The sequence below is a fragment of the Suricata suricatta genome, chromosome 9, assembly GCF_006229205.1.
Source record: "Suricata suricatta isolate VVHF042 chromosome 9, meerkat_22Aug2017_6uvM2_HiC, whole genome shotgun sequence".
NCBI lineage: Eukaryota > Metazoa > Chordata > Mammalia > Carnivora > Herpestidae > Suricata > Suricata suricatta.
The window spans coordinates 83008932-83023009 of NC_043708.1; the positions used below are offsets into that span (position 1 = coordinate 83008932).

The 14078-nt window shown below is 37.5% G+C and overlaps 1 protein-coding gene and 1 long non-coding RNA gene across 6 annotated transcripts in view; one reads left to right on the top strand and one right to left on the bottom strand.

The window, feature by feature from the left end:
- The window catches only part of LOC115302804, an 87682-nt gene extending 78754 nt beyond the window's left edge, over window positions 1-8928 (top strand). The window contains exons 3-5 of the long non-coding RNA XR_003913641.1: window positions 652-759; window positions 5390-5489; window positions 8695-8928. This is a non-coding gene — a long non-coding RNA (uncharacterized LOC115302804). The remainder of the gene's footprint in view (window positions 1-651; window positions 760-5389; window positions 5490-8694) is intronic.
- The window catches only part of UBR1 (ubiquitin protein ligase E3 component n-recognin 1), a 128333-nt gene that overhangs the window by 14711 nt on the left and 99544 nt on the right, over window positions 1-14078 (bottom strand). For 2 of the 5 annotated variants that reach the window (XM_029952759.1, XM_029952758.1), the window contains 8 exons: window positions 12224-12279; window positions 11106-11202; window positions 10248-10315; window positions 8718-8868; window positions 7540-7627; window positions 5544-5677; window positions 3582-3690; window positions 2244-2300 (listed from right to left, as the gene is read on the bottom strand). In XM_029952759.1, coding sequence (XP_029808619.1) covers window positions 2244-2300; window positions 3582-3690; window positions 5544-5677; window positions 7540-7627; window positions 8718-8868; window positions 10248-10315; window positions 11106-11202; window positions 12224-12279 — 760 coding nt within the window. Of the gene's footprint in view, window positions 1-2243; window positions 2301-3581; window positions 3691-5543; window positions 5686-7539; window positions 7642-8717; window positions 8869-10247; window positions 10316-11105; window positions 11203-12223; window positions 12280-14078 lie in introns of those variants that run through there. The other 3 variants (XM_029952760.1, XM_029952761.1, XM_029952762.1) reach the window with 3 other exon arrangements.

The following is a 14078-nucleotide window of genomic DNA, read 5'->3' on the forward strand; positions in this document are numbered from 1 at the left end:
CTGGTTTCCTTTTCAAACTCAACTCACACTCTTCCTGAAGACTAAATTGTTCTAGTTAGATTTCCGTATGGCTAGGAAGGTAATATAAAAAAGTTGTTAAGCCTTTGTAATCAGACACCTTTGTAATCAGACGCAGCTACAAATCCTAAATTCTCCAGTATCTAACAAAAAATATATATATTATTTAAATTTTTTAATGTTTTTAATTTATTTTTGAGATACAGAGAGACAGAATGAGCAGGGGAGGGTCAGAGAGAGAGGGAGATACAGAATCTGAAGACAGGCTCCAGGCTCTGAGCTAGCTGTCAGCACAGAGGCTGATGCGGGGCTCAAACCCACAAACTGTGAGATCATGACCTGAGCCAAAGTCGGACGCTTAACCGACTGAGCCACCCAGGCACCCCTACAAGATGAATATATTATACTTTCTCAGTCATAAGGCATACTATCAACTTAATAATAAGTTTTTGAGGTTAGGGGGAAAGAAATATAAAAGACTCATGCTGATTTAAGAAATGTTAAATATAAATAACAGAATCAAGGAAACTTATAGAGCTATTGAAGACTCAGTAAGATACTGAAGTGGAACATAATGTACTTAGTACTTGATACATGTTTGTAAATGTTATTCATTCTTACCATACAAAACAGATACAATAAAAGCTTTGCATGAATGCCCTGCAGAAGAATATCTGAATAACATGGACGTCCTATTCAAGCCCTAATCAACTTAAATTCTGTAATTACTTCTGCACTCAGGTAAATTATCTCCTCTAAGAGTAATCTGGCATCATTAAAAATCTTTACTCTTTAAATTTCTATAGAATTAATAGTACGTTCCATATACTATTATACTTTGTTTTATGTGTTTGGTTTATGTGCATAATTAGATTATAAATTTCCCATGATCAAAAAGCTGTTATGTGTTAGATCTTTTAAGCTCCCAAAGTATTTTAGAACCATGCTGGGAAATAGTGGGTGTTCAAAAGGCACAAAATGAACTGAAATAAAGGAAAAAATATGTGAGATTAACAGCCCTAAAATATGTACTTTTATTTTTTTTAAAAATTAATGTTTTATTTATTTTTGATAGAGAGAGAGACAGAGCATGAGAGGGGGAGGGGCAGAGAGAGGAGACACAAAACCGGAAGCAGGCTCCAGGCTCTGAGCTGTCAGCGCAGAGCCCAATGTGGGGCTCAAACCCACGAATGCGAGATCATGACCGGAGCCGAAGTCGGAGGCTTTAACTGACTGCAGCACCCAGGGGCCCCTGCACTCATCTTTTAAACTTTTTACTCTACTCTTTGGTTTCTTGGTGATGTAAATGCAACTGTATCTATGTTATAAAAGCTGACTCTATAATCTCTAAGGGGGGCTAAGGGGTAGGCAGCATTATGCACATTTACAGTGAAGGCTAAAGAAGTTGAAAGGGTGAGAAAAGATGAGAAATGAAGGTGGCATATGCACTTTGTGTCACAATGTTTGCTTTAGCCATGGAAAAATGGTACTACTGATGTTAGCATTTAAGGTTGGGGGTCAATTATTCTGCTTGTTTACTGATACAATTCAATTTGAATAAAAATTAGATACATATAACATAAAACAGGCCCTGGAGGGCTACAAAGAAAATAAGCATGCGATCTGGGCCTTGTTGAGCTTACTGTTGAGTGCTTTATGGTGCTGGCAGGTACACATGCACACACACATATGAGAGGGTATATGAGGAGAGACTTGTGGGATGAGGTCAGATTTGAATCGGTCCTTGAGGAAAAGGTGCATTTTGACTGAGCCATAACTTAAAGGAGATAGGAGGGCTGAAGAAAAGTTTTGTTGGGTAGTCTCTAAGTATATAGTTAGAAAGGGAAGGGGTAGAGGGAACAGTTCTATTTATATCTTACTCTTTTTTCGAAAGGAAAAATAAGGTGTATAGGAACATTGTCAGTATCCTCTGATTGTAATATACCAGCAGCTCCAAGATGCCATCCCTCCTGTGCTTTTTAATATGCATGAACACACTTAAGAAAGAGGAGTTGGTGGAATCAAACAATTTAAGAGGGTAAGGACAGCCCCTCCAAGAAAAAAATCAATTGCAGGAAGAATCTAATTTCTGGCAAAGTCCTAAGAGAAATGTAGTAAACAACGTACTGAGTAAGAATGAAGATGACAGACTAGAAAACATATTCAACAAACCAACTGCTTTTGGAAACACAACCTGTAGGAAAGGACTGAGAAGTAAAACTAACCTGACTACGGTGCTTTTTTGTTTCAAACAGCTTAATAAGGCAGGATCTGTACACCACCTACATGGGGAGCCAAGAGAAAAAGCAAACGGGTCATCACAACTTTAGCACAGTGTTCATCAGTGAGCCACCCTCTCCAAATCTTTGTCCCTTCTTTCCATGTTCTGTCCATTAGACTTCTACAATTCACCTTGCCCCGTTGCTTTTCTTCCCTTTGTTTTTGTATCTGTCTATTTATTTTGTCCCATTTCTGTTAATCTGATTCAATCAATCTTCCCATGTAATATAGCCTCCAAAACCACCAATAAGACAGGATTTGGAGAACTTCCACCTTGGTGAACACGTGGTGATTTGGGGAGGGTGGTGTGTTCAGGGAGCATGGAGCGTTGGCTCCCTTTCCCTGTACCTTGCCCTGCACATCTCTCCCACCTGGCTGCTCCTGAGTAAATTGGTGATCTAGTAAGTAAAATGTTTCTCTGAGTTCTGTGAGCTGCTCTAACAAATTAACTGAACCTAAGGAGGGGTCAGTGGAGTCTCTGTTCTATAGCCATTAGGTCAGAAGCTCAGGTGACAACCTTGGACTTGCTAGTAGAAGCTGTCTGAAATGTGTCTATATGTAGGCATGTTAGTCTTACAGCAATGAGCCCTTAACCAGTGGTATCTGATGCCATCTCCAGGTAGACGGTGTAGGATTGTGGTGAGATGAAGGACACCCAGCTGGTGTCAGTTAACTGCCTGTTAGATGTGTGGCCAAAACACCCTTCCCAAACACATGTTGGAACTGGGTGTCAGAATCCTTAATGGGGGGGATAGAGTAGGAGTAACAGTGAGAATTAATTATTAAAACAATGCTACATGTCAATTATATTTAAAAAAAAAGATGGAAAATGGTGGAGGCAAAGATAGGGAAGGACACTAGAGAGGCCAGCAAATGATAGGGTAGAAAGTTTTTCTTGAAAAAAGTCCCACCTCTCGCAGGGAAATTTAACAAATACATTTTGACCCCCCAAAGGACTTTTTGACTCCCCCTCAGACACCCTCCTGAGATGTGTCCTACATACTACTGTTTTAGACAGAGCCCTGATTTGGTTTCTTTTGTTATTTAGTTGTGACTTTGTGGCTGCTGACAACATGACCACCTCCCCCCACCCCCAGCCTGCCTGATGATTCCTAAGAAATGGCAGCTTTGGGGAAGAGTAGTACAAGGAATGGTAACTATGGTGGGACTAGTGGGAATTCCAGCTGCCCATGGCTGCTGCACTTCTCTCCAATTCCTTGAGTGTGTGAATTAGGAACACAACAGTAAAACAACCCAACGGTGACATTTTGGTATCACAGTACCTCTGGAGGAGGGGTCTTACGGTATCCCAATATTCCTGGAAAAGCAGGAACAAATTTGTGGGTAAAGATAGATAGCTACAGAGTGCACTGTACTCTCCTTCTGCAGGATCTGCAAGAGAATAACAAGCATTTAATAAGCACATTATTCTTACCTGGTCAACCTGTAAAAGAGTTTCTTCATTGTTTATGTTCATCTCTATATTCTATAAAACTGTGGGTGACAAATAAGCCACAGTGACTCTTTCAAAATGTAAAGCTGGTTCATTCTCCTGATGAGGTTTCTCCAATGCCACACCACCACAAGACACAAAACACAAAGTCCTTATTATGGCATAAAGTCCCCACCCCACCAAAGATCTGCCCTTGGCTGTATCCTGAACCTCATCTCCTACCACCCTCGCCCCGTTCATGATGCTTCAGCCACACTCCTCTCTTTACTCTTCTTTCATGATGTCAAGCACAGCCTTTGCATTTAGCATTCCTTCTGTTTAGGAATACTTTTCCTCCAACTCTCTGCCCAGTTCAACCCCATCTTTATTTCAATGTATCTTTGTTCTGTGTTTCCTCACAGAGAAGCCCTCTGTGACTATCTATCTAAAGGTATTATTACACACTCTGACTGAGCACTCTCTATTTTTCTTGGTAGCATTTACTACCACTTGACATTATATTATATATTTCTGTTTGTATGTATTCCGTCTCCTCCCAGTAAAAGACTTAATCTTATTCACTGCTGTATTATAGTACCAATTAGATAAATGCATGATTTTTTTTTAATGCAAAAAAAAAAAGCTACGTGGAAAGTAGCACCTCATTAACAGGCATTTTGGTTCAGTTCTAGACAACCACAATAAAGCAAGCAGTGCTATGAAGCAAGTCAAGTGAATTTTTCGTTTCCCAGTGATTATTAAAGTTACACTTCTACTATTCATAGTCTATTTAGTGTGCAGTAGCATCATGTCTAAAACAACAATGTACATACCTTAATTAAAAAATATTTTATTCTAAAAAAATGCTAACCATCATCTGGCCTTTCAGCCAGTCATAATCAATCATCACAAATCACCCATAACAAATATAATAATAATGAAAAAGTTTGAAATATTTCAAGAATAACCAAAATGTGACAGAAACATGAAGTGAACAAATGCTGTGGGGGAAAAATGGCGCTGGCAGACTTGCTCAACACAGGGTTGCCACAAACCTTCAATTTGTAAAAAACAAGGTATCTGCAAAGCACAATAAGGCTATGTGCAATATGACAAGGTATGCCTGTATAGAGTCACAACAAACCTAGATCAAATAAACCATACTGAACTGAGTTCAAGATACAGAAGCTGAGAGCCAATAATCTCAGCTTAATCTCAAAGAGCAAAAACAAGACTCTCTGAACAATTTTGGTGATGCTTCCAAAAATCATACAAATGTTCTGATTTTTACCCATACAACAGCACAAGGAAGCCTTGTCTACTTTGATCTAGATTTAAGGCAAGTAAAAAAGAAGGGGAATGACCAGTGCTCAAACATACATATCCTCACTTTGTTAAAACAGGCCTTTCCTAGCAGCATTTTACTTCTTTTGTAATATTCATATGATTCAAAAGTCAAAAAAAGAGTTTTCCTCCTACTTAGTCAAACTGTTCTCTTCGCTAAAGGCAACCAATGTTTCTAATTTTTTGCATATTCTATCAGTTATATTCTGTGTGCAGACATTTTATAAGCTCAAGTACATCAGCTATACATGGATAGGAGTCCTGAGTAGGTTTTGCATATTATTAAGCTAATCTCATTTTTGGTCTCACCTTTAGCCTACACCACAGCAGGGCACACATGTTAGGAGTGAACAGATGACAGAAGCAGAGAACAGAAAAGTAGTTTTGCTCTCACCTTGAATTTCTGAGGCTGAAGGTAAGAAAAAAAAATCTCTTATTTGCTACTCCGAAATTTCATTCTCCTACTTACTGGTAAACAGTTCTTCAGGTGGAGTTACTCCAAGTAAATAGTGGAAAAACAGAGCAGCACAGCGAAGATAAGGGGTGATGCCATTCTTCAACGAGACCCACAAATACCAGCCAGGAACACCACACCCACTGCAGCTAGCAGGCAGTAGTTCCAGAAGAGAAAAGAATACTGATCAGACTAAAACCCTAGACTTTAAACACTTCCTTGTTTAAAAACATAGCTAAGTGTTTAAATATTTTTTATCCATTTAATTTTTAAACATTTAAAACAAAATGTTTAACTGGCAATGGCTTCCATTTTGAAAGCTTCTAAAAGTTGCTTACATAAAACCACAAATCTTGCATCTTTTACCATGTAGATTTTTATTTGATAAATAAAATAATTATATTAATAATTATTAATAGTGTATAATTATTAATAATATTAACAATAATTAATTAATTTTAAATTAGCAACAGGCAAAAGTTTATTAGAGTAGAAGAAAATAAAAATAGTATGGAAGCTCTCTTTACAGAGAGGGGGCATTCAAAAGTGAATTCCCCTACCATGTAAATTTTTAAAGCAAATAACTATTTTCTTCTTTTTCCTAAGCCTTAAGATGAAATGTGAATCAGATATATTTATCAATAACTAACCAAAGCAGTTAAGTTAGATAAAAAAATTAATACTTTCTTGATTTCTGTATTAAAATTGGTGACTCATTGGGACACCTGGGTGGCTCAGTCAGTTAAGCAACCGACTTACGCTTGGATCATGATCTCGCAGTTTGTGAGTTCGAGCCCTGCATCAGGCTCTGGGCTGACAGCTCGGAGCCTGAAGCCTGCTCTGGATTCTGTGAGTCTCCCTCTCTCTCTGCCCCTTCCTTGCTCATATTCTGTCTCTCTCTCTCAAAAATAAATGAAAAAAAAATTGGTGATTCATAGAGCAGTGAAAGTATTCTATAGGATACCTGCAATACTGCCACACAAAGAGTGAAGCCTAATGTAACTATCAATTTTAGTTAGTAACAATGTATTGATACTACTTTATCATCTTAACAAATCCACCACACTAAGGTAGGATGTTAATCACAGGAGAAATTTATAAGGGGAGGGAGTAAACGGTAACACTATGCACTTTGTTTAAATTTTCTGTAAACCTAAATAAAACAGCTATAAAATATAAAGTCTAGTAACATCCACACATCCACACACCCTCTCTCTGTCTCTCTACCCTTCTCACTACCTAAACTAAAAAACAAAACCAAACAAAAACCAAACTAAAAATTGATGAAAAAAATGAAAGCAGGAAGAGAGAGTTTGGCAACAGGTGGAGCTCAGTGGGGCACTATTGTACTTCTGATTCTAGCCTCTGTAGTACCAATGTATGTCACATATTGCATAAAACCATAAATAACATCTCTAGTTAGTTAAGTGTATCAACTGTATAGAATGCTTTAAAAGGGTGACTATTTTCTATATTATTTAAATTCTAAAAAAAATTTTTTTAATGTTTATTTGTTTTTGAAGGAAAGAGAGACAGAGCGTGAGCAGGGGAGGAGCAGAGAGATAGAGAGACTCAGAATCTGTGCTGACAGCTCAAAGCCCGAAACGGGGCTTGAACTCAGCAACTGCGAGATCATGACCTGAGCCGAAGTCAGTCACTCAACCGACAGAACCACCCAAACACCCGTATTATTTAACTTCTAAGTGCTGCCATTTGTTAAAATTCTATCATCTTTGGCATATGTTCCCAGAATAGTTTTATAAAAGTAAAGATGTATCAAAACTGTTCTTTAAATTAAGAGTAAAGAATAGCTTATAAGAGTAAAGATGTAACAAAACTTGTTTCAGTCTCAGAAAAAATGAATAGGTAGCTGTTATTCCAAAAGCTCTTAACTGATTTTTAAAAACTGGAATTAAAATAGTTCAAAAGTTATTGTGTCAAACGACTGAACAAAGAAGTGGAACTATCAAAACAATACTGAAATAGATTGAACTAATGAACTGCTACTTACCCACTTATATATTGAGAAACTTCTGCCAAGAAAGAAGAGGCAGAACGTGCCTCTTCACTCTCTTCTTGAACCTGAGCAAGGGGGAGGTCTGAAAAAGAAATTCTGAAAGATTAATCTATGAGTTTGCAATTCAATTTATAAATTATACCTCAATATCACGGTTCCAGGATAATAAACAGTGTCAACTCAACTGAGGTTCTTTTCCTTTTTCTCAATCTAAACAGTTCATTCTAAATATTAAAACCATTAGGTAAAGGGGCACCTGGGTGGCTCAGTCAGTTAAGCATTCGACTTTAGCTCTGGTCATGATCTCACAGTTCATAGGTTCAAGCCCCATGTCAGGCTCTGTGCTGACAGCTCAGAGCCTGGAGCCTGCTTTGGATTCTGTGTCTCCCTCTTTCTCTGGCCCTCACTGACTTGTGCTCTGTCTCTCTCTCTCTCTCAAAAATAAATAAAAACATTTTAAAAAATTTAAAAAAAATAAAAGAATAACTATATCATAATTCCACAATGTTGTATTACTCATCATGGAATTATGATTCTGTTACTCCCTAAGTGAACATTGTTCAAAAAACATTTAATGAATACTTACTTGGTATAACAAAAGTTGCTAGATACTTTAATCCTGTGAGAAAAGATTTTAAAATCTGAGTGTTCCCTATTCAAGAAACTTGAGATGGGGAAGGAGGAGTTGGGAGGGAGGAGAGCTGAGGAAAGAGGTAGGACAGCACAGAGTTATAAACCAAGAAACGAGTGACCAGTGCTGTGAGACGGAGTCATTGCTCTAGCTGGAGGAATCAAGAATGGTTTCCTAAACAGGCTCAGCAGACGACTGCAAATATTCAGGCAGAGTCAAACGTTGGAGAGACTAATCCCCAAGACTGAGATTAGGAAATCTGAAAAAGGGTACAGCAGGTCCAAATGGTCCTGCTGTATATCTGGGAAGTGGCCGCAAGTTAAGAGAATCCAGTGGTTTAGCTAATTATCCCTTTCACAACTCTTCTAACTTTCTGTTTAAACAACATCCATAAAGAAACAAATAAATGATCCTTCAACAGGAGAAATAACACAGAACTTAGAAATATGTGATATGACTAATCACATGCGTAATTAATTTTGCCAATAAATCATGGGCAAATGTTATTTATTTTATAGTTAAGAACTGATGTGAGCTCTACCTGTGTCTATGGTAAGAAGAATCTGAAGCATGTGTGCCATGGTGATCAAATGGAAGAGATACAGGTGGTTATACGAGGAACTGATTGATGAAGGCTGCAGATCAACAGTGTCGTCCCAATACAAGGATGGGAATGCTAACACAGCACCAACCTGTAAGAGGAAACAGACATCAACAGGAGTGACAACAAAGACCAGTTTGAGCTAATCTCATAACTGAAAGTACAGAGCGTGTTTGTGTGGGGGTTTTTTTGTTGTTGCTTTTTTAAACATTTTATTTTTAAGTAATCTCTACACCCAATGTGGGGTTTGAACTCACAACCCTGAGATCAAGAGTTGCATGCTCTACTGACTGAGCCAGCCAGGTGTCCCTGTGTGGGTTTCTTTTTATAACTAACCCCAACATTTCCCCTAATTATTCAATAGAATATCTTAGAATATAGTGTTCCATAAATGGAGAACAAAAGTCATCACCTAACAGGTTATCCCTTTGCTGAAACTTCTTGTTCTAGGTAGTGGTCTCAATCCTGTGGTTGAGAAGATTCAACATTACAATAACATGGGGAACTCTTAAAAGAACACTGGTGCACAGGCTAGTCCAATTAAATTAGAATCTCAGGGTAGAGAGCCTATTTACCAGCATTCCTTTCAAGGTTTCCCCCAAAAGATTCCACAAGACAGGAGTGATAACCAATGGACAGAGTCCTGAACAATGAAGGATGGAGGATACTGACTAATCCTGTATTCACAAACTCCACACTCCCAAACCTCACTAATGATCTCTATAGAGAACTTATTTGGAAAGAATAGAATCACAGCAGGGTTGGAAAACCTCTGCAAGAAACTGACAAAACAGTTGCCACCTACCCATTGTTTGGGGGAATCCTAGATGTGTCAATGACCAGGTCCCCATCACCAAATGATCAACGGTTTTAAGACAGCTCATACTGTCATTTACTGCTTATAATGTAACCAAGTTAAGAAAAGGGGGGAGGAAGAAAGCATAATATATATTTTAAAAAGGCTGCTTAGGCAAACACCAACTCAATGTAATCAACTAGGACAAGAACTGTTACAAAAGAAAGAGTAAATGTGCTTTTACTTTTAAAGTGATTTTGAGGGGTGCCTGGGTGGCTCAGTCAGTTAAGCATCCAACTGGGCTCAGGTCATGATCTTGGAATTAGGTCATGATTGAGTTTGAGCCCTGCATTGTGGTCTATGCTGACAGCTCAGAGCCTAAAGCCTGCATTGGAGTGTGTGTGTGTGTATGTGTGTGTGTGTGTGTGTGTGTGTGTGTGTGTGTGTCTGTCTCTGTCCCTCTCCTGTTCTCTCTCTCTCTCTCTCAAAAATAAACATTAAAATGAAAAAAAGTGGCTTTAATAGTCTCATTCAAATATCTATTTTAAACAGAATGGGCAAGAGACTAAATTTCATGATCTGAACACCAATAATTTATAATCTTGAACAAAGAACATGAACTTGAATGAGGAAAATACATGAAATTATAAACTTGAGAGAAATTATAAACTTACCAAAACATGAAATAGATCTATAGATAGAATGCAGGGTGTATCTTCTGATTTTAGGTTTGGAAGAACAACTGAAAAATACCAGACAACAGTGCAATTCATTCAGTAAGAGAGTAATGTAGTTAAATATAATGCAAAACACCTAAAACAAAAATATAACAGGGACATAAAATACAGAAACTGGTAAAATGGCATATCATACCTTTAAAATATGGGGACCATAATTAAAGATAAACTATACTGAGAAAATCTTCCTAGAAAACCTTGGATATAATTTAAGTGTTGAAAGATAAGATCCAGGAAGAAAAGGTAAAAAGCACAAATTGAAATAGAGACTGTTCAATAAATACGTGCTCAATGAATAAGAAAAATTACTTTTACACAATGTTCCTCAATACCTTTTTTCTAACTATACATTTCTAAATGTTTTGTGACACATTAAATATGTGAACAATTTGGAGGGGAGCAGAGAGAGCACACAAAGCAGTATAAGTGAAACAAGGATGAAGAATATCCCCTTGAACCAGCAAAATTAAACCTAATTTTAAGTGCTCTTTCCATGTCATTGCTCCTTTTCTAACCAGATTAGGACAAAAATATGTTAGTGGTTGTGGATGCTGACTCAACAAAGCTTCTTGTGGGTACAAGGGACATAACTTGAAAACATTTGGGAAATACCTGAGTTTTAAAGTAAGACTATAGTTATTATACAGGCATCTATGTCTTTGTTTTTTCTTTTGTAAAGCTGCTATAGTAGTGTTCAAAATCATGCAGTGTGTTGTTTCCAAATGAAATACCACTGCCAGAACTGCAATGGAAAAAGACATACAATAATATAATAATACTCAGAGAAGACTCTACCTGATAGGAGACGAATCAGATGTTTCTGTATCAGGACCTGAGGACAGGTAATCTTCTGTGCGATGGCGAACTGCATTAATGCTTTCAGACCATTATGCTAAATTGTAAGAGAGAGGAAGAGAAAAAGATAAGGGAAGGTGACAGACCTAAGTCATTCACTGTAAAAATCAATCCCAGTCTGCAAGAATTAGGTTGTAGACTTACTATCTAATTTACATTCTTGCAAATAAGGTGTGATATTTATACTATTTTTAACACTTTCAGAAAGTTTTATGAACTCATCACATTTTTAATAGATTGCCCCATGACTAAGAGACATTAAAACTATAATTATTTCAATTCTCATTGAGGTACTCATTTTCCTCAGAGTCAATATCTTAAACGTCTGGATTAATTTACTCTGAGGCCTGGGCAAAAAAAAAATCTATAAAAATCCTAAAATGAAGGCCAGAAATACCCCACTAAGTTCAAGGAATAGATCCGCTTTTCAAACAGGCGGCCAGGAAGTGTAGGGAAACGCACTGTACATTAAAAGTCCCCTGTGCCAGCTGTCAGGAAAGTAAGAGAGAAATGGCTAGGAGCAGGGGTGCTCTAGGGAATCCTTGGTTGCCCGTTCTGTTTTCATGGGGCTATTTCTTGAGCTTATGCTGGGAGACAGGGGTACAGTCCTGTAGTGTCAAGATATGCCCATCAAGGAGCCATGGCTTAGTTTTACTCTTGATTTCACTATGATGATCTATCTAGAGTTAAGCCAGCATTAATACTTCATGTTACATGATGGCATAAAATTAGTGAGGAAGGGAAATGTAGGAGACACTGAGCTTCTGACTTGGCAAGAAGCAGAGAAAGGAAGAAAAAAGGGACTAGGTATCATCTGAAATCTCTCTATAAATTACTTTTAACTACCAAGATGGAGTAAGCTCTCTAAGGTGCACAGTGCTGGCTATTCAGTCTCCTGTGAGACTGAAGTACCTCTGTAAAAAAAAAAAAAAAAAAAAAAAAAAATTTATAGAAAAAGGAGTGAATTAAAAAAATGATTTTAAAAACTAATAGATTAACTGTAGATTATACCAAAAGGCCTACTATGAGTGGCACGTGTCCTGCTGGAATATACATACCTGTCTGTTTTGAAGTGCTCCAAACAGAGGTTTTCCTTCATCTCCCAACAGGTTTTCTCAAAGAGTAAGAAAAACAAAAATAATAAATCCTGAATACTACTACAATTGTATACTTGGTTTCTGTCAGATGTGCTTTAATTATGTTTTTGACCAAATGATTTGTACTTTTTCCCCTTCAAAGTTTCATGTTTAAGTCTTTACCAAAATTCCCCAATTTTTGAGTGAGACGGTATTATAGAAGCAAACTGTTACTATAAATAATAAAGTCCCTGCAGCTCTCTACAGAGAATACGTGGGAAAAACAAAGCATCCTGCTTTATTTTTCATCATTTTAACATCTCTTCTACACAAAAAAGTTTTCAACAAGTAATTTTATGTATAGTCATAACTATTTTGTTTTAAAATACATAAGGCAGATACAGGTAACTATTGCTCTTATACATACTATTAAAAATTACATAACAGGAAAATAAGAAACTGAAAATTCAAAAAACCCAATGGAGGGGCGCCTTGGGTAGCTCAGTCGGCTAAGCCTCCAACTTCAGCTCAGGTCAGGATCTCACATTTGTGGGTTTGAGCCCAGCATTGGGCCCTGTGCTGACAGTTCAGAGCCTGGAGCCTGCTTCCGATTCTGTGTCTCCCTCTCTCTCTGCCCCTCCCCCGCTCATGCTCTGTCTCTCTCTGTCTCAAAAATAAATAAAACATTAAAAAAAAAAACAACCCATGGATTCAGATACCTCTTGCCTTGTTGGCTAGGGCATTTATTGCTAAATTACTCTAATTTTCACTGATATTTGGAAGCAGATACACCTATGAGTAAGGAAGGTTTACTTCCTATTTTCTTTTTCCATCTTTGAATGGACAGCAATAAAAGACCCTGTATGTTGATTCCTCAACTGTCGTTCCTTTTTCTTTTAACCTTCAGATCTTTTTTTTTAATGTTTTTTATTTTTGAGAGACAGAGAGAGACAGAGTGAGCAGGGGAGGGTCAGTGAGAGAGGGAGATACAGAATCTGAAGCAGCCTCCAGGTTCTGAGCTAGCTGTCAGCACAGAGCCCGATGTGGGGCTCGAAGCCACAAATCATGAGATCATGACCTGAGCCGAACCCAGATGCTTAACCAACTGAGTGGCCCATGCATCCCCTCTCAACTGTAGTTCCTAACTGTGCCAACATGTCCTTGTGTATGTCGTGCCACACCCATAGGGAACAAAGTAAGTCAGGTGCTTTTGGGCTAGGAATAAAGTACAGTATTATGTCCATGGGATGGAAAAAGCACTGAAGTGGAAACAGTATATTAACCAAATAAAATCCAATTACTAGGTTACAGAGCCACATAGGAAGATTCGGTCCTCCAATGAACTTCTCATCACTTTTGTGACAGAAAAATGTGAGCTTTGTTTATGTTAGTTATCTAAATATAAAATCCAAATTCCTAATGTCTGTCTTGCCAAAGATAATAAAATGTAAAATATGTTCACTGACAGTGTCAAGAGACTTAGTAGTAGATCATGACTCAACAAAGAATGCTTTACATTTCTTACTGATTTATTCAGATTCTATTCTATTTAAATCTCATTATTTCTCATTTTATTTAATCACAGTAAATATAAACCTGTGTATGATCTTTTATCCATGATTTAAGTCTGACAGGTTTGGATGTGACTCCTAAAATCTGTTTAGGAGACTGAAGCTGGTGTGCAGGAAGGTTCTGTGGCTTCATGCTACTTAATTCAAATCATGAAATAGTGTCTTGTTACAAAAATATACGTAAATGAAGAAAAGGTGGTAGACTCCATTAGAAACAATTACCAAACATGTATATTGGAAAGGGAGATTAAAACTGTCTTGGATAA